We start from the raw sequence: 20,053 nt of genomic DNA on the forward strand, positions 1-20,053 counted from the left end.
TGCTGTGACTTCTACTTGTACGTGGTTTTATGATGAGGGGCGTTTTCATGCCCTGAAGCAAATTACTGGGCCAGTTGCACTGTCACTTGTTCATCTGAGCTTTAAAGGTTGAACGCATGTTTAATGCCTGCCTGACATAAAACGTTCACGTGGCTGCCTAAAGCCCATTGCACTGTTGTTTGTACGTGTGACTTAACCTGCAGCTGAGGTTTAGTCTGAGCCCAATTTCAGTGTTCTCAAAAATGTCATATCAGCCATTAGAAGTCACTTTTACATGTTTACATGTGGCATGTTTTGGTTAAACCTGATGAGGCAAGTTTTAATAAGAGTCTAAATAATTTCTTTAACCCAGGGAGACGTGTGTCCTATCATTCTTACCAGTTTGTTGATATGACTCTTCATTTAGGTTCATCTCTAATTTATAGACCCTCACAAATAATGCATATTTATTGTTCATTGTTTTTTCAGTAGGCTAACTGTGCACTTCAGAAGCATGCAAACTGAAATATTGCAAAGGAAAACCTGTAATAACAACATCTAGAATTGGAAAAAAACAGTCAAATATCGCAAAAAACATTTTTAGAGATATGTTGATGGTCCAGTTTGGTGCAAAAGTAATGGAAACACATCTTTTGAATTTGCACATCTCCGACATCACTGAGTGTGACGTAGCAGATCAATAGTAAGTCATGAAAATCTTTCTTTTTTCCAATCAGGGTCCAACATCAGGCGAAAGTCTTTGACCAGTTGTTGAAACACCGGAAGCCTCGACTTTTCCGGCACATGGTGGGTATCTCAGTTTTAAAAAGGGTACAAAAACTAAATTATTAAAGGCCAAAGTCTCCACGGGTCAGATGTTCTGTCATAGTAATGGAAAAAGAAAGTGGGTTAATTATTCATCATGGCTAGATTAATGCTGTCTTGCTCATTGTATCTCAAACTCTGATCCTAATTGACAATGAGCTTCAGACACTGGTCTGTGATGAATTTCTAATGCAGCAGATGCATCTGATTTTTCAAGCAGAAAGCTGTCTCACACTTCAGCACTTTACATAATGCATTCACTCTGAGGTTCTCTCCTAGCTGGAACAAGCTAAATGATTAACTGTGTTTGCACTTCTCTAAGGCTGATGGTGGGCTTTGCCAGCCCTGCAACTAATCTTTTGAATGCTCATGTTTCTGCCCTTTATAATCTGTCAACATGTCTAGTCAAAGTACCTCACGTTTAGGTAGAAAAACCTCGGTGCTTAGTTTGTGGTTAATTTGGGGCAACTTCAGTTTAGCCCACCAACTCGAACGTCAGTGGGTCGGTCTTCAGCCTTCTCATGCATTGAAGTGTCCTTGAGCAAGACTCTGAGCCCTATATTGCCTCCCTCCCTTTAGAATATGCAGCCAGGAGTTTAGGAGGAGGTGGAGTTAGTGATCTGATCATGGTGGTCGCATGCTTGGATGAATGGAGAGGGTTGTATCAGAGGGCATCCTGTGTAAAACATCAGCTAAAACAATAAACAAGGCACTGAATATGTTATGTTGTGGTGATGTGTGTGTATGTATGTGTGTGTGTGTTTGTGTGTGTGTGTGTGTGTGTGTGTGTGTGTGTGTGTGTGTGTGTGTGTGTGTGTGTGTGTGTGTGTGTGTGTGTGTGTGTGTGTGTGTGTGTGTGTGTGTGTGTGTGTGTGTGTGTGTGTGTGTGTGTGTGTGTGTGTGTGTGTGTGTGTATATATATATATATATATATATATATATATATATATATTAGGGCTGGGCGATTTTGGACAAAAATAAAATCCCGATTTTTTTTCTCTGAAAACCAGATTTCGATTTTTTTGGTAAAACCACAAAAGACAATGGAATAAATTGTTTAAAATATTTTATCTTTATTTTTAAAGAAAAATAGCAAACAAATTTCCCTATTGGGAATGAAGTGCAATTGAAAGATACTGTAAATCCTCCTTGAGTTTAGTAAAGTGACAACAATTTTCTTGACCAAACAAAGATGACTAGATGAGCTCCGTCTGTAATGCAGCCAGCTGCAAAAAAGGAAAATCGATTTTCCGATTTTCCTTTTTTAACATCGATTTTGATTAATAAATCCGATTTTAGATTTACAATCGATTAATCGCACAGCCCTAATATATATATATATATATATATATATATATATATCCCATTTTAGTTCCCTTTTATACCAAAACGCCCACAAATAACAGCATTATATCAATTTGTGTGATCATTGCAGTTTCCAAAAATGCCACAGTAACCAATTGAAGTTGAAAATGCCTCTGGTGTATATCCACACACTTTTTTTTTTTCCTACTACTATTTGTGCTGCTTAAGTGACTTTGAAGGGATTATGACACTTAACAGCAACTCAGCAGGTCCAAGAGAAAAGCTGCCCACACTTTTGCATGCATATGTCCCCCCCCTCAAGCATAGTGCTTTTTTCCCTTAAATGGAGAAAACCTATTAGTGGTCTGAGGTCAATCCCTCCGTAGTAAAAAGGTGTTCAGCAGAGTTGGAGTAAGCAAGCTGTATACACCTTGTGGTGTTAATTCTTTACCCCACCAGAACTGACATATGGGATGCTGACTCAATTTAAAGGCAGGTTAAAATGTTTTAATTTTTTTTATTTTGCAGCACATATCCACCATCCGTCTTTTTGTGGCAAAGATAGACATTGTGAAAACTTTGTTCAAGGGTTTTTCTTTTTATTGCCAAGCTGCAACACTATACAGAAGAAAGACTTGTTCAAGACAGGATACATGTGAGGGAAAGCACCAAGACATCCTCTGAGCTAACCGGCTTGTTAATGGACATGTGTGGATGGTTGCCACAGCTATGAAGAAGTAAAAATGTCCTTTGGCTAAAATTGGCGGTGGGAAAAAAGAAATATGAATGCATTTTTAGTCATCCACATCCAGCTCTTCCTGTCTTCTCTGCAGGAATCAGTGGGAGTCTCATCTGTCCACTTTGTGATGCCATGGTTCCTCACTCTCTTCACTTCCCTTCCCTGCTGGGACACTGTTCTGGCTGTCTGGGATCTCATCTTTCTATATGGTTGGTTGCTTGGTGCACACACATGAACTCACATCCATATATGTACACTAGTTTGGCAGCAAAGCAAATTTCCTAAAATCTCAGTCTAATCTATAAATTATGTTTAAAAAGCCTAATGTTCCGTCCTCAGGCTGCCCAGCTGTGTTTCGTACGGCTCTGACCATCATTGAGCTTCTGGAGCCTCAGATAATGGACCTGAATGATGTAGGAGCATTATTACCCCTGCTGTTAAGAGTACCTGTGGATGTGTAAGTGATGTTTACATTATCCTGTGTGTGTGTGTGTGTGTGTGTGTATGCATGCACAGATATGATTGTTTTAGTGTTAAGTCAATCTTCTGGTGGCATTTTATTGGTCATTTCCAGTATCATGTATTTGGTTGTGAATGTTCCACATTGTTTGTAACAGGAAGAATCTGGGACACGCATTCAAAACAGAATATGCTAATGAATGATTCTATTTAACTGTGCCACACAGTCTGCAGAGCTGAGTACAAAATTTTAAGCTTTTTTTTTTTTTTTTAAAGAGAAAAATAAAATAGACTTGCTTAGGTATGGAATGAATAAAGTCAGTTTATCAGGACCAAGCACATGTTTATATTGAGTATTCATAGGAGAGTGGCGTGTCTGTTTTTCTGTGCATGTTTTTGTACGTTTGTATTGAATGTCATTTCAGCTGAAGTAATTCCTCTCCTAGCCAGTCCTGCTTTCAATATGAATCCTCTCTCTTCTACTCCGTTGAATAGAAACGTCCCATGTTGACAGGCATGTTTTGTTGATGTGCAGCTGTAGTTATGGCAACTTAACCGGGTCATTGGGTTTTTTGTGTACAGCCTGTGTGTATGGGAGTGATGGACTGCTGCAGATGGATTAACATCCAGTTAATCATATTTTAGCCAAGGCTCCTGTAGCTAAGCAGAGAGCTGTTGTCTTTCAGTTGGAACATGGCTGGACTGATATTCTACTTCCCTATTTCACATGTTTAAGTTTCCCTGGTCAAGAGACCAAATCCAACATTGACCCAGATGTGCTCGTCTGTTCCAGGTTGCTTTGGATAAACCTGTACATGTGTGTGTGTCTGTGTATGTTTCACTTTTCTGAGGGGTTCCTAGAGTAAAGTTCCAACAGTTTGGGCCTAAGGTTGTTTGACTTGGACAAAGATCTGTACTCCTTGGACAAACGGAGGCCACACAGCCAAGTAGTTTCCAAAAACAGCTAGGTCACAAGTAGGAATGGGCGATATTTTACCGTTCACGATATACCGTCAAAAAAATCCGTCACGATAAGAATTTGTCATCTCGCGGTAAAAACGATAAATTCCCATTGATGACGTTTTTGTGTGAAGCTGATTTATGGTTCTGTCTTGAATCCACGCGGAAGGAAGGAAGGAAGGAAGGAAGGAAGGAAGGAAGGAAGGAAGGAAGGAAGGAAGGAAGGAAGGAAGGAAGGAAGGAAGGAAGGAAGGAAGGAAGGAAGGAAGGAAGGAAGGAAGGAAGGAAGGAAGGAAGGAAGGAAGGAAGGAAGGAAGGAAGGAAGGAAGGAAGGAAGGAAGGAAGGAAGGAAGGAAGGAAGGAAGGAAGGAAGGAAGGAAGGAAGGAAGGAAGGAAGGAAGGAAGGAAGGAAGGAAGGAAGGAAGGAAGGAAGGAAGGAAGGAAGGAAGGAAGGAAGGAAGGAAGGAAGGAAGGAAGGAAGGAAGGAAGGAAGGAAGGAAGGAAGGAAGGAAGGAAGGAAGGAAGGAAGGAAGGAAGGAAGGAAGGAAGGAAGGAAGGAAGGAAGGAAGGAAGGAAGGAAGGAAGGAAGGAAGGAAGGAAGGAAGGAAGGAAGGAAGGAAGGAAGGAAGGAAGGAAGGAAGGAAGGAAGGAAGGAAGGAAGGAAGGAAGGAAGGAAGGAAGGAAGGAAGGAAGGAAGGAAGGAAGGAAGGAAGGAAGGAAGGAAGGAAGGAAGGAAGGAAGGAAGGAAGGAAGGAAGGAAGGAAGGAAGGAAGGAAGGAAGGAAGGAAGGAAGGAAGGAAGGAAGGAAGGAAGGAAGGATTCCCGTTGGTGACGTTTTTGTGTAACAAACATGGTGGATCTGAGAGCGAGATAGATTTATAGTTAAAAAGATGGAGTTGAATTGGTATTTTTTTTATCGTTATCGGGATAAATGCCAGAAATTATCATGATACATTTTTTAGTCCATACCGCCCATCCCTAGTCACAAGCAGTGATGAAGCATTGTATCATGAGCCGGGGGAATAGTACTAAGTACGCAGCAGAGCCTTCTAAGGGCCCGATTTACTAAAGGTTTGCGTGTGTTAAAACGTGTGCAAACTTGACAGCACCCGCAAACCAAAGTGCCAGCTGGTCTACTAACAGCGTGCAAAGAGGACTGCGTCTCTCAAATGCGCAAAATTGCACACGCTGTTCATTTAGTACTTTTGCCCTGATGAATAATCAATATGGGGCGTACCCGCCAGAAAGTGCTAAATACTGGGAGGGGAAGATGCAAATAGGTTAATTTACCACACGCAATGAGATTTACCAAGCCTGAAAGTAATTGCGCGTATTGTGATTGCATCTGTATTTAATACGTTCGAAAGGAAGGTGCTAATCTGCTGCTGCCGTTATTGTGGCAAGGAGGCGACATCCAAAATCAAAGAATACGCAGAGAGTCTTTATTCTGCTGCATGCTATTTTAAAAATGGTTGCACAAGTTTTATTAAAGGCCACTTTTTCTTTAGTTCTTCGCCTTATATCTTGCCACCTTCTTTTAATGTGCCCCCCTCCACTCGCCCACAAGCAGGCCAAGCCTTTGTGCCAAACTGCCAAATTAAATTACATTTAATTAAAACCCGTGCTTATTAATCACAAAACACAGGTTAAACATCATGACCAAATCCGCTCCGACCCCGGTGTGTCATCAGCGCAGAGACTGCAGCTTCGCCTGAATTATGGTCCCGCGTTAAATCGACGGCGTAGCCGACGCGTAGGGTCTCGGTGCGGTGTGCGTCGCCGCGTAACCTACGCCGTCAGTTCTGCGTTAGTGTAACGCGGAACCATAATTCAGGCGAAGCTGCAGTCTCTGCGCTGATGACTGATGACTGATCTCTTCTCTTCTTTCGGATGATGGTCCCGTCTGTCACACATTTACTGTCAGTGTTTGCTATATAATATATAATATTTGCAATATACTGTGGACATCTGAATAAAAACTTAACTCATAAATAGATTAATCAAAGCGCTCTCCAGCTCTGTGTCTGATTGTCTTTTTCTCCTCAGATCATGCCGAGCACCGCCGGGTCACGCAAACCCGACCAATTCAATATTAAAATCAAATTCAGTCCTGTGGCCCGTTTTTCTATTTCGTATTTTTGATCTGTGCCTAAAATTGAAATATGAAAAACCAGACGTTTTTCCGTTTTTTGTGTTACCAACTGCATTCATTCTATATCAGGTTTTCTCCGATATTGCGTTTCTTTTGGTAATGTTTAAATTTCTTTGCTGTAGTTCATGAATGTGTTTATTTGCCTCTTCCACTAATATCTCTAACTCCAACTCGTTCAATTTCATTTTGCGCTTGCGACTATCCTGCTTTCCATCCAGACTCTCCATGGCGCAGAGTTTGCTCTCGCAAACCTTAAGACACGCAACACCTCATTTAAATACTGCGGTTTGCACCTGTTATCAATTGCGCAAGCATTCTTAGTTGATCACCCGCAAACCACGCAACAGCAGCACGCGCAAACTTTTTCAGTGCACACGCAATTTAGTACTCTTTATTTAGGATCTTAGTAAATCGGGCCCTAAGAGTATTATTGTTGGAAACATCTTGACTGTGATTGAACTGATGGTGCCTTTTTAAGAGTGCTTTATTAGCATGATTTCTTTGCTACCTCTCATAAGCACTGATTGATACATGATTTCTGTTTTAACACATTTTGATTCATGAATGAACATCTTGCATTGTTTGTTCATGCATACATCAAGGGTAGCCCTGAAAGACCTGTTTTGTTCGAGCTCAGTGGTCAGTGGGCAGCCTGCCACCGCATCACATTGAGAAGTCCTTGTTGCTTGCCTGGCATCGCCACGAAAGCTCGGTCAGAAGTCATCAGTAAGTGGTGGGACTGTCTCTGAGGGCAGGATCTCCTTACGCTGGGAACATCTTGATGAAGAAAGAAGGGGGGTGGATGAATGGAGTGTTACAGAGAGAAGTTTGTTCAATCAAGAGGGAAAGAGTGAGTGAGAGACCATCTTCAGCATCTCTGCGTTTCCTTTGAGAAGGTTAAATCTTTTACTCGGAACAGTATTAATGTGTATTGTGATACTGGCACACAAGCCTCTTGGATTAATGATTGGCTGAGGGGCTCATCCATCTTATGTAGCTGTCAGTCAGCTGTCACCTCGGTCTTGGGCTGCAACAATGACACCCCACACACCCATGTCATCAGTGTAAGGTGGCAGCTTGTTTTCTAATCAGATAATTCTGCCTCTCTCGCTGCTAAGTTGTTTTAACAATTTAAATTTAAGAAAACATTCATCATCCTCTTACTGTTTGTTTCAACTGAAACAAACTCAAAATACTGTCAGCAGTTACCCAATGAAAAAAACTATGCTCTTGTTTTGTCAACTTAAAATTGGTTATCCCCTCCTACAATAAATGATTTATGGAACAATTTGAAGCAGTTTCTGATTATGCAATATACAAAACTGAATGTGTTGCACTCATCCTATAGTGCAGTTCAAATGATGGCAGTCAAGTGCACATTATACACAGATGCATCTCTATGATAAACTCCGTGTAAATTATTTTCCCTCTACATTTCAACAGCTAATGGTCGCTTACAACAGTTATAATCATATTAGCAGGGTTATAGAACTTAATCCTACTTCATTTAGTCTTTTTTTTTATCTTTTATTAGAGATGCTGTAAAAGAAGAACTTCTATTAGTGCCTATTTGAATTGGAAAGGAAGTTGGAAAGTTAAAAAAAAAAAAAAAGTTATTGTGGTCATGCCATAAATCCTGATCTGGCTTGACACAGTATTTATCGTGTTGATTAACTTTAAACCTTATTTATGTGACACAAATGTAAAAAATACCACAAATCTGCACGGTCTTATCATCTGTGTCCATACCTCTTGTTCCCAGTCTTGTCTTTCTCTGTCCCCCACTGCTCCCTGTGCACATTGTTCTCGCTTGCCTTTTTTTCTTTTTTTCTTCTTCTGTTCCAAGCCCCCTCCTTTCCAATACTGAAATCCCATGAAGCTCTACGGTCTGTCCCTCCTCCCTAGGCTCGCTTTTCTTTTTTTTGTCCCAGTCTTTTCTTCCTCTGTGCCTTCATTCATCCTTATTGTCAAAGTGACACCCTCATTTATCTAGATAGGTTGACACATCATTTGTTAACATCTTTGTTATAAGACAGGCTTCAGCTAAGGCTTTAATTTTATTTTATTCCTCCTCTTTGACCATCTAAAATTGGTTATTTGGGTTTATGACCTGTTAGATTTTTTTTATAGTAGTTTATATTACATAGTATTCTTGAATTAAAGTCCCCTGCCATGTTTTTTTTTTTTTTTTTCATGTGCAGCTCAGTACAGGTAATTGTTCAGTCAGTCAGTCTCAGAGGCTTTTATCGTTGCACATCATGTAATGGGAACCCATGTCCCAGTTCTACGAAGTATTGTACGTGTGTGTGTGTAGTAAGTAAGTAAATTGCCCATAGGAGTGTGTGTGTGGTTGTCTGTCTGTATATGTGGCCCTGCAATAGGCAGGCGACCTGTCCAGGGTGAACCCCTGCCTTTTGCCTGTAATGAGCTGGGATATGCTCCAGGTGACCCCGTAACCCTCTACAGGATTAAGCTGGTATAGGATGTATGTACACATCAGTTATTTGGCAGAACGAGCAAGTCAAAAGAAATTTAAATGTTAAAACTTCCTGGAATTTTCATCATGTCAAGGTGTCGTCTAAAATATATAGCTACAAGTAGTTAAGTTTTTATATATATATATATATATATGGTACATATCTATATTTTGAAATCACCTTTTCTCTGTCTTGCCATTCCTTGTCCATCTTTAGAGCCCAGTACAATGTGTTGGTTCCTTCTCTGTGGAATACTGAGGTCCAAGACTGGGAGATTAAATGCATGAACAGCTTGGTGCTGGATGAGGGCCAACATGGACCTAAAGCAGGTAACACACACATACATATAACACACACACACACACACAGCATTTGATCTTAATGTGAACGCAGCATACTTACCAACTTACTTACTTTTTTATTTTTATATATATATATATATATATATATATATATATATATATATATATATATATATACTTTTTTTAAGAGAGAATTATGAGTTATATTTCAAAGCAAAAAAGGAAGATTATATCCAAGTCTCTCAAAGTCCATAGTGCAAGACCTTGTTTTGGGACTTCAGCTAACTATGGCAGGATTTCCCACCACAACCATATTTCATGCCCCCTCAGTCTTCCAGGATCAATAGAGTTTGGGGTTTTGTTTTGTTTTTTTCAAACATTCAAAACAATATTTCCAAACAAGCTTGAACTTGGTGTATTGTATTATATTTATATACAGACATGACATAAAATTGCAGACTTTTCTTCTTCAAAAAGTGATTTTGCATGGAGAATTTTGACGGGAGGTGAAATAGTGCAGAGAGCAGACATAATCTAATATGGGAGAATGTATCACTTTTAATTTCAGTTTTTGTTAAACAATCTATACTATAAATGAGACAACTATTTGCTATAAAGCTGCAGAAGAAAAGGAAAAGGAAATCCGAGGTTTACAGCACATTAAGTCTGAAATGCTCCGATTGCAGTTGTGAACCTTGTGTCTGAATGTTTTTCAAGATGCAGTAAATAATTGTGACGGCTACTAACAGTGTTGTCATAAGACGCTTGAGGCCTAAATGGTAAATGGCTTACACTTATATAGCGCTTTCCAGCTGTACTCCTACAGCCCCAAAGCGCTTTACACTGCAAACATTCACCCAAAGGGAAAACTACGGTTCATTTTACCGTTACCATGGCAACTTCTGGACATGGACCCACATGTCATTTTCAGTTTTGTGTCAGCCGTCAAAATAAGGTGTGTTGTTACGGAAGTCCAGCTCTAGTGTTTGACTAGACACTAGTAATTGTTCAACAAAACAAAAAAATACCTTGACAACACATCCAGGGATTAATGTCTGTAAATTATAGTAAAACACAGTAAAATTGTATTTATATAGTCTCTATTACAACAGAAGTTGTCTCTAGGCATTTACAGAGACCCAAAACATGGCCCCCGAGCAATTATTACATAAACAATGTTTATCAGACATCGAGGTGTAATTCATTGTTGCAGGTCGTGGGATAACATTAGTCCCGTGTGAATAGGCCAATAGCTTGATTCGAAGCTTTGTCTTGTTCTTGACCAGCAATACTTGTATGCATTCACAAAGCTCACATGCCCATCACAGAAATGCTGCAGAAATTCAAACAATCAGAAGACGCATCAGGAGTCCAAATAGACTAACAAGGACAACACTAAGACATGGTCTGATGCACAAGAATGTGTATTACGCATGATACTTTTTCCCTGTTCATCTACAGTAATGACCAATTGTTTGGTGAGACGATGGGTATGAAAGTAGTGTAGAAAATACCCTAGAACAGACAAAAATGTCTGGAAATGGCCTCCTCGTATCAATTTTACCAGTGCACAGTGCAACTGTTGCCTTACAGCAAGTGGATTTGAATCCCAGCAGGGGTCTCTCACTCTGGAATGTCCATGTTCTTTCGATGTGCTGTGTGAATTTTCTCCATCTTTCTCCCACCGTCTAAAACCCTGAGTTCTAAGTTGACCATGGGATAGAGTGTGGATGGTTGTTTATCTTGGTTCTTTGTGGTGGACGCCTGACCTTCGGTTGATTCAGTATTTTGTCATCAAGTGCAAAGTAAACAAATGTGTTGAGTGGAAGTTTTAAATTGGGAATTTTAAGGTAGTTCTTCAAAAATATAGAGTATCTCGAGTCTTTTGTTTTGTCCTAATGGAAAAAAAAATATTACTGGATTAAATGATGTATGTAAGTTAAAATTATTTCCTAGTCAATGTCTTTTGGCTGTTTGTGTTGAATGTATGCAGTTGGTCGCTCTCCAGAAGACTCAGTCTTCACCGTGTTGCATTTCCACGTGCATATGTCTGTAAACCTAAATGCCTCAGAAGATCAAAAGAGCTCTGGTATTTTGAAACCTGTTCAGATATCACCTCTGCAGCATCTAGACACCCATCACCCCTGGTGTCTGATCCTCAGGGAAGTCAGATGGAATGCCAGCGTCTTGTGAATGTGAGCGAGCAGATATACTTGTCTGTGGGTGGGAAGGGAAGACTCACATTTGGACAACTGCAGAGTTGAAGGGTCCTAGATTATGTCCGTGTCTGCATATGTGTTTTCATTTTTCTTTGGCCCGCTGTTGTTGTACTCAAAGTATTACTGGGACCCAAATGGACAGCTCCACAAGTTAAAAGGGACTTTCCGTTCTTTGAAAGAATTTTCTTAGGAATTGGATATGGGTAAAGCTTAGACTTTCATTGCTGGTGGTTAAGGTAAGGGGATCTGTGGGTGACAGAAAGAAACGGTGTGAAAGAATAACTTGAGTAAATGTGAGTTTCAGAAAACCAGGGAGTCAGAGTATGAGAAATGTCCTTTTGAGGCTATTGGAAGTCACAAAAGCATGTTTTATGGTGGGGATAATCTATCACCTTGAGGCTGTGTTTGAGCCCACCTGTGTGTGAGTGTGTGTGTGTGAGTGTGTGTGTGTGAGTGTGTGTGTGAATGAATCAGGATGAGTCATCCTTATTTGCTGGCCTGTCAGACTGCCTTGCCTCTTCAAGACAGCTGGGCAAAATGAGCTGACTCATTCACTGCCCCTCTGATGCAGTTTTATCACTCTCTTCTCATCTCCCAATCTCTTTCTCTCCTGCCATTTCAAGCACATATCCTATCCACATTAATAAATGAATGTGTGCTCTCCGTTCTCCTTTTTGGTTCACATTGTATTTTTGGTAAAGTTCAGACTGAGTTTTAAGGAAAGGTATTTCTTCTCCTGAGGTACATTGGTGCCACAGAATGATGCATCATCCTCCAGTAAAACTGGTACCTACAGGATTTATCCTTTATATAGTTGCAAGCTTCCTTTTACCGTTTGGACATTGTAGCTTTGCAGCAGTCTGGTTTGTATTTAAATGTTTGAGACATGTAAAACATTTACAAGATTTTCTCAACAACACTATCACAATATAGTAATGCAATTTAATTTATTCTTTAAAACAAATTTGTGACTGCACTATCACATGCAAATATGACCCTAATAAATGTTTTTACATTAATTTGAATAAATAAATGCCCAAATGAAGGCACGCAACTGGTTGTTAAGACTTGCTCTACTTTTAATACGCTTAAGTGGAGTTGACAAGGTTCAGATCTATTCACCAATGTTGCAAATATGACCATTTCTACAGATGATGATAATGTGGTGAGAAGCTGCAGACATCAGCTCAATACCCTTGCCCCAGTTCTTTATGATTTACAAAAGGGGCTGAGTGAAGCATCCATTTTGAAATGTTGTTTCTGCATAATCTTATAAAGTAGACTAATTTATCACCATGTCACTGTCTCATTAAAAATCTGATATCACAGTTTTTTATGTACTTAATTATAAACTGTAAGCTGAATGAAAAGTGGTGGTGTAGGTTGAGCCACTGTCTTCCCATGCTTAGCTTTAAACATGTTAAACTTTCTCAATGGTAGTATACATTATATACTGCTTTCCTTCACATTCTTTCTGGCTGTATACAGATGGTTTCCATGCCATATCTGGCCTGGGTCACAGCAGTTCTTGTGTATTCTGAACAAACAGAAGGGGGAATCCTCCAGGGCTGCCAAACCACTCCCTCGATCTATACATTTACCACTGCCTGAGTAAGAAGAGGTGTTGAATGATATATTAGCATTTGAACTGTGACAATGGAGCTTCTGGGGCCCTTCCAACTGTAGGCTGAGTCAGCATCTATAAAACAAGTTGAACTTTCCCTCAAATTATGGGGCTGAGAAGCCCTGGGAACAAGACGTGTTCTGCTGTCCTCTACAGTGTACGACTCTATTGTACTCACTTTCTGTAGCCCTCATTTGCTTTTATTTTATACTTTATTGTCCTCAGACTTCAGGTGTTCTTCCCATCTACTTAACCCTATTTGTTACTGTTCTTCCAGCTCTTGTCCTTGGTGTGGGTGTGTTTTTAATGCATGGATCATTTTTGCCGTTACTCCCCCTTGTGTAGTAGTGGATTCCTGAGCCCCGTTCTCCTTAGCAGGCTCCCATGAGACCTGCACTGCTTTCAGGCTGTCCGCCTCCTGGTTGAGCCTCAGTGCAGTGACTCAGCAATCATTTTATCCAGTGCCCCCCAAACAACCTCCTACAGCAGGTGCTGCATGCATTTTCTCTTTATTAGGCTATGTAAATACGCCCTGATATTTTATATAACTGCAGTGTCATCTATTAATTAACTGGACTGTTGCGATGACCAGGCAGATAGTTATGTCTGGATAAGAGGTAGGCTAACTTATCTTGAAGATCTACATTTTTTGATGACAAAAAAAGAACAGAGAGAAGTGTATAAAACTGTGGACACTTATTTCTCACTTCTATAAGGCCTTTATAAGATTTCCTCACTTTAAACTGGAATTCTGGCTTTTCGTTATCAAATGTTGTTGGCATTTTTAAACCATTGATCACTTAATTAAAACCAGAAACCTTTGTCATTCATTTAATGAATTAATACGAATTTGGGAAAAAGACGAAATCCACTTTGTTCATTGGCCATAAACTCCATAAAATGGATGAAAATTCAGGATCGTCCCTTCAGACATCTTGCGTAGTTTCCCATTAGCTCATCTATTTCCCTGGCTGGTCATTAGCACAGCTAAGCTACCAAATTATTAAACCATCTTTTTATTGGGTTACTTGTTGGATTCAATTTTTGTCTAATTTGATTCATTTTTTCTTTTCCATGTAACAGCTAATTGTAGACTACGCTCCTGCGACTGCCTGAGGTCTGCACTCATTAAATCTTCCATAATGTTGATGAATTGCAGTTCTTGTTTTGCGATTGCAGCATACATTATTTCATGATTTTTAGTATTTTTGCTTAATTTTAACACATGGTATAATATTTTGCTTCCATTCAGCGAACTCTATACCTACCTATTCTTAATCTTCTTTCTTTTTAAAACCCACTATTCACATCATGCTGACCTTTGTTCATCTGGTTTTAGCTCCATCAGAATCAGTGCAGTGCTTTGTATATTTATGTGTGTTTGTGTGCGGCGGCACTGTCAGAATCCATCTACAGTCACTAAGTGAATGCAGAGCCTGCACCATTTGCCCTCTCTTTGCTTTCTGCTTTATGATAAATGATTCAGACTGAAAATGGTATCTTAATAGCTGAGTATCCTGCATATTTCATGATTTTGCTTTCATTTCTATTCCTGACAATGGTATTTGACACTTATAATACTGAAATGTCTATATCCCACCTTGGTGAATTAAATAGTATATTTTGACTGTAGACAGATTTTTAAATTGTTCTCTATATAATAATATATATAATAAAACAAGCCAAAATATGGACTATGTGACCAACTGCTGTAAGCAACCTGTGCCTCCTAGGGAAATGCAGACATGGTAACTATCTGTTAAGACTCTGCTTGATGTATGTATGGGCTGATCTTAACTTTCCGAGACTCGACGTAATGCTCTATAGATTTATAGCTGAAATCAACAATCGTAATGTTGATGATTGATTTTTGTCATGATGTATCTTGAAACATAAAACCCTTGTATGGATGTATTGACGATGTTAGAATTTGTTCTTTACTGCTGGAGGACTTCAGTCTACAGTCTGTGCACTACATACATGCTGATAAATCATTGAAAGTGGCTCATAAATTGATTCTCTGATTTAAAAATATCCCTGAAGACAACTCTCTGCATTGTTGTTCTGCTGTGTCTACCTTTTTAGTGTGGTTGTTTTGATCTGATTGATCTAGACGCCAGCAGACTTGGAGCACTTGCTCAACAGGATTGGAAATGTTCAAATGCAGAGGGTCCTTGTGGACGGGTGCATGTAATGACATTTACACCACTGAGACCCTGTGCACAAGTGGATGTGGAAACCATGAATTGGCTCTAAAAGATTACTATGTATACAGTAGATAGATAGATATATAATAGACACAAATGTTCCAACTCAGGATATGATATTCACCTATTTCTTTTTAAGTTGTGCTTTTGGCTGAACAACCTGCTCGTCAAAGGGCCTCTTCATAGTTGACAGCTGTATGAAAGCAATTTGTATTTTAGTAGACATTGCAGAGTTATCAGAGATGAACTCAACTTTAGTTTCCGTATCAAAAACTAGAATAATGTAACTTTTTTTATGAAACACTATATACTATTGATAGTATCTTGTAAAAAAAAAAGTTCTGTTTTAATTGGAGCTGGACGAAATAGTTTGGTCCCCTTTTCTTGATTTTTCCAGTCTTGGGTCACCATTTGAGTAGGAATTCAACGGTTAGACCCAGAAGAATGTCACCTCTCTCACCTTTGTGGGTACTTACTCTCCATAATGACACTTCAGCTCAGGCTTGCTTTCTAGTAAGCCTTACTCCAATTCATTCTTTCTTCTTAGCTGTTTCTGCTCGTTCAGGAGGAATGCCACCTGCTCAATCAGCCTTGGGGCTGACCTACTCCCATCATTAGAGACCTGTCTGTGTAGGACCTTTTGCAATTTAAATACCTTTTGAAAATGAGATGCAAGCATAAGCATCCAAATTGTATAGCCAATGATATAACAGTCTGTAACGGGTTTTGCTTGTTTCTTTTTTTCTCTGGACATCTTTTTTATAGTGAATTAGCCAAGAAAAAAACTGCGTGTGGAGGGAGTGGGAGATGTGCACTAGGATGGTCCAAGTACTGTATATTGGAACATTGATGTTAAGTTGTTTCATGGTCTTTTTTATGAAGGAGAGGGTGAAAGAGGTCTATGTTAGGTGTTTTTTATCTTGGTATATAAAAAAAAAAAAATGGATGCCACCAGTTCCTTTTTTTTCAGTTGGAAAGAGTAAGCCGATGTCATGCTCGAGGTTTCCAGATGCAACTTAGTCCAGGGAGACGCAGAACCTTGCAGTGTATTTATCACAGATTGTTTTAGCTGCAGAAGATTGTTGCCTAGGATACTGCTGCTTTGTCGGTTGGTCTTCCACTGCTTGTGCCTTGGAGAAAAAGAACATTGACAGGATGCTGATTTCGAAGGATTTGACTGAAGCTTTAGGTGGGATGATGGTGGGATGGTCACAGGGGATTTTTCTTTTGTAGCATTTTCTTAGGGTGAAATTGAAATTGAGCTGCTTGAAGTCTTTCTGGCCTGCCTCAAAGAAGAAATAAATATGTATGTCTTGTCATAGAGCTGTCCTCTCCCTTTTTCCTAAAAAGGTAGATTTTTGGCCTGGGGACCTGTGGGCCTCTTGTGTACAGATTATAAACTGCTATCAAAGGTACTACCTACCTTCTGATCTTAGTGATCAGTCTTGATGTGTCCCAGACAGATGCATTATGGATAATATTTTCCTTATCAGAGATTTGTTGGACAATTGTATTGTCAATAACTATAATTTTAATTTTCTTAGATCAGGAAAAAGCTTTTGATAAGGTTGATCAGAATTATTTATTTCATTGTTGTACTTTAGCACTTTTGGCTTTCAGCAAATTATTATTTTATGGTTGAAATTGTACAATGGTGCAGTGTTTGTTAAAGATTAGAGATGATCTCAGTAGACCAATCCCAGTATGGAGAAAAAGGCAGCGCTTTTCTCAGGACCGCTGTACAGTTAAGCTACTGAACATTTAGCTGAATAGGTTATGGCAGTGGCCCCCAACCTTTTTTGCACCATGGACCAGTTTAATGTCAGACAATATTTTCACGTGCTGATCTGAAAAAGGTGTAGCAGATAAATACAACAAAATAAAAAGATACGAACGGGATAAAAAAGATGGTATTTTCTATATATAATAATAAACCTAAATCCATTTGTATTCATGTGCAACTTTATTAGCGGCGTCCACGTAACATTGCGCCAACAACAGAACATCACTAACATCCTCTCTGCCCCAACACTCTGGTTGGTCGCTATGGTAACATTAAAGCTTGCATTAAAAATAAGGCACACCACTAAAACACAGTGCTTGAAAATACCCCTCACAATAGCGCTGAATCAGTGGGAGCCCTGAGCCAGTTTTCCTGCAATGAGACGGTCCCATCTAGGGGTAATGGGAGACAATGAAACCCCAAGTGTGGTGCTTGGGTCCAGTCTCCTTCGTAATTTCGGTTTGGTTGTCGTGACTACAGGAAACCCTGCTTCACACGGATAAGATGTCGGAAACTGCAACAGGGTTTTTAGTCCTGTTGTAGCGAAACACGGGTCTTGATGTCTTGACATGCTTCAAGAGTAAGTCATAGACTGGTGTAGCGGAGAAAATCTGGTCATTTTTCAAAATAAAACATCATTTAGACTCGGATCATAAATCAAATGGAAATAATGGAAGTTATTTATTGTATCTGCGTGGCCCGGTACCAAATGACCCATGGAGCGGTACCGGGCTGGGGCCCGAGGGTTCTGGACCACTGGGTTATGGCATAACTTGGCTGTTTTTTGTTTTTTTTACCTGGGACAAGTGATGATGTCCATATTATTGTTGGGGCCTATGCTGATTATGTACATTTACTTGTAAGAGACTAAGGAGACACTGAGGTACTAAATGAGAACGTGAATATCTGTATGAAGGCTTCTTGGCTAAAGTTGACTGGGCAAAATGTTGGGCTTTTTATGCTGGACAATGAAAAGAACAATACTACCCACATTGCCTGAGACTTTGTTGTGGGGGAGGACGTGTTTAAATATTCTTGGTGTTTAACTAAGCTCCTCCTTCTGCTCCTGCAAAGGGCTGAAAGGCTTGGCTATGATGAGTAACTTGTCCTTATTAAGCAGAGGCAGACTTGTCAGCTCTTTCATCATTTCATAACCTGGTTCTGGAAGTGTAATATTTTAAAGGTTTAAATGAATCTTTCTCCCAGGTGCATGGGCACTGGAGGTGCTTCTTCTTTTCAATATGATCAATGCCTGTGTCTTTTTATCTTTCTCCATTAGGTGTCTTTGAAATGAGTTGTGTAAAGTTGAAATATTTGACCTCATTGATGGATGTCCTGGGCCACAAAATAGGCCTGAGACTTAGGTTGCTGTCGAGAGTTATCGAGGACATCAATAGGATTTGATCAGAGCAATGATGATCCATCATGCATGGTTCACTGAGCTGTGTTGAGGAGGCACTTTACAGTTTTCCATCAATGTCTATAGCTCTGACTGTGCATGAATGGGAGGAATATAAAGAGACCTTGCTTTCTTTCATAACTCTAGAACTGGAGCAGTTTGAGGGCTTAGGAAAATCAACGATTTATACCATCAGTTTTTCACTCTTTCAAGGGCTTGAAGGCATTAAAGTGAATACAAGCTTTTGGCTCTGGGTCCTTGTTCAACCTGTTGAAGCGAGCAGCTGATTGTACATAGTGCATTGGACTTGGTGAACAATAATGATGCATTATCTTTAGCCTGTTGAACCAGGGAATTAGCAGTGCCCAAGATTGAAAGTTGTTTAGTTTTTTTGTTTTTTACCTGGTCCCTGAGGGTGGGATTTTCCTTTGTGTATGCATAGTCTAAAGCAGTGGTCGGCAACTGGCGGCCCGCGGGCCAAAATTGGCCCGTCTCCAATAATATCTGGGTCGCCAGATGACATTGAAAATCTGATAAATATATATATATTTTTTTTAATTATTATTTACTATCACAAAAACGACAATTTCATAGAAGATTCAAAGCCTTTATTTAGAAAAGATAAAATAAAAGTAGAATCTTCATGATTCCCGACGCACACAATTCTGTATAGTTCCCTGTCACCTGTAGCATAGGGGGCCTTAATTAGAGGTGCACACAAATATTCAGGAGTGACGTAGGCACAGACGTTAATATTATAGATCCATGGCACAGACTCCCGACAAAACTCCTGAAGCTGTTGAAATGGTAAGATGTATTTGTTGTGGTTTAAACTGTGAAAAATACAACTGATAACTTACCTTGAGTTTTGCTGTTGGTCTTTTAAATGGTAAAACGTCCATTATATGTCTAAAAATACGTCGGAAAATCCGCCTCATTTGCATATCCTCTCACTCGCTTCAGGAGACACAGAGAGCTGCTGCTCCGTGTGCATCTAGGTGCGTCATGGGTTTTTCATGTGTTTAATGTCGTTCTGTGTATTTTAAAGAAGGACTGTATTTGTTAGTAGCTTGGCAGAAAATAATATTATTATCACCAAGTTACTTATAAGCGGTTTCATAACGCAGCCACAGAGTAGCGCTAAAGCAGTAATAACACACTAATAACAGTCTGTAGCAAATTCAAGTTACTTTATTTAAACTAATGACTTTCTTAAATTACTTTTTTGTACAAGATATAATAGTATAATAATACTAGTAGCCTATAGATAAGGGGAAAAAAGTTTTGTTTAGTAGAAAAAAAAACACGTTTCGCCTGATTGATGTAATGTTCTTCTGGCCCACCATTCAGTTGCTCCGAAAAAATTTGGCCCGAGGCCAAACTTACTTGCCGACCCCTGGTCTAAAGTGTTCTGTCAGGAAGACTCATTCACCAGCTTGTTTATTTAATTTTTGTCACTGTTAAATTAGCTATACAAGTGCATTTACATGGACCTCAATAATCTGTTAATTGGCCTTATTCCAATTAAGAAAATATTCAGATTAAGGCATTCACATGATTTGCTGTAATAACGTGTTGCTTACGTCATTACCAGGGTTATCAGTTCTGCGTATAAGACACTTT

The 20,053-nt window shown here is 39.5% G+C and overlaps 1 protein-coding gene across 2 annotated transcripts in view; it reads left to right on the plus strand.

Annotated features, from left to right (window-relative positions):
* Positions 1 to 20,053, plus strand: part of si:ch211-266k8.4 (growth hormone-regulated TBC protein 1-A) — a 71,457-nt gene that overhangs the window by 7,414 nt on the left and 43,990 nt on the right. For both annotated transcript variants that reach the window (XM_061722514.1, XM_061722515.1), the window contains exons 7-10: positions 717 to 786; positions 2,943 to 3,057; positions 3,188 to 3,305; positions 9,113 to 9,225. In XM_061722514.1, coding sequence (XP_061578498.1) covers positions 717 to 786; positions 2,943 to 3,057; positions 3,188 to 3,305; positions 9,113 to 9,225 — 416 coding nt within the window. The remainder of the gene's footprint in view (positions 1 to 716; positions 787 to 2,942; positions 3,058 to 3,187; positions 3,306 to 9,112; positions 9,226 to 20,053) is intronic.

The sequence above is a fragment of the Cololabis saira genome, chromosome 5 (genome assembly GCF_033807715.1).
Source record: "Cololabis saira isolate AMF1-May2022 chromosome 5, fColSai1.1, whole genome shotgun sequence".
Taxonomy (NCBI): Eukaryota; Metazoa; Chordata; class Actinopteri; order Beloniformes; family Belonidae; genus Cololabis; species Cololabis saira.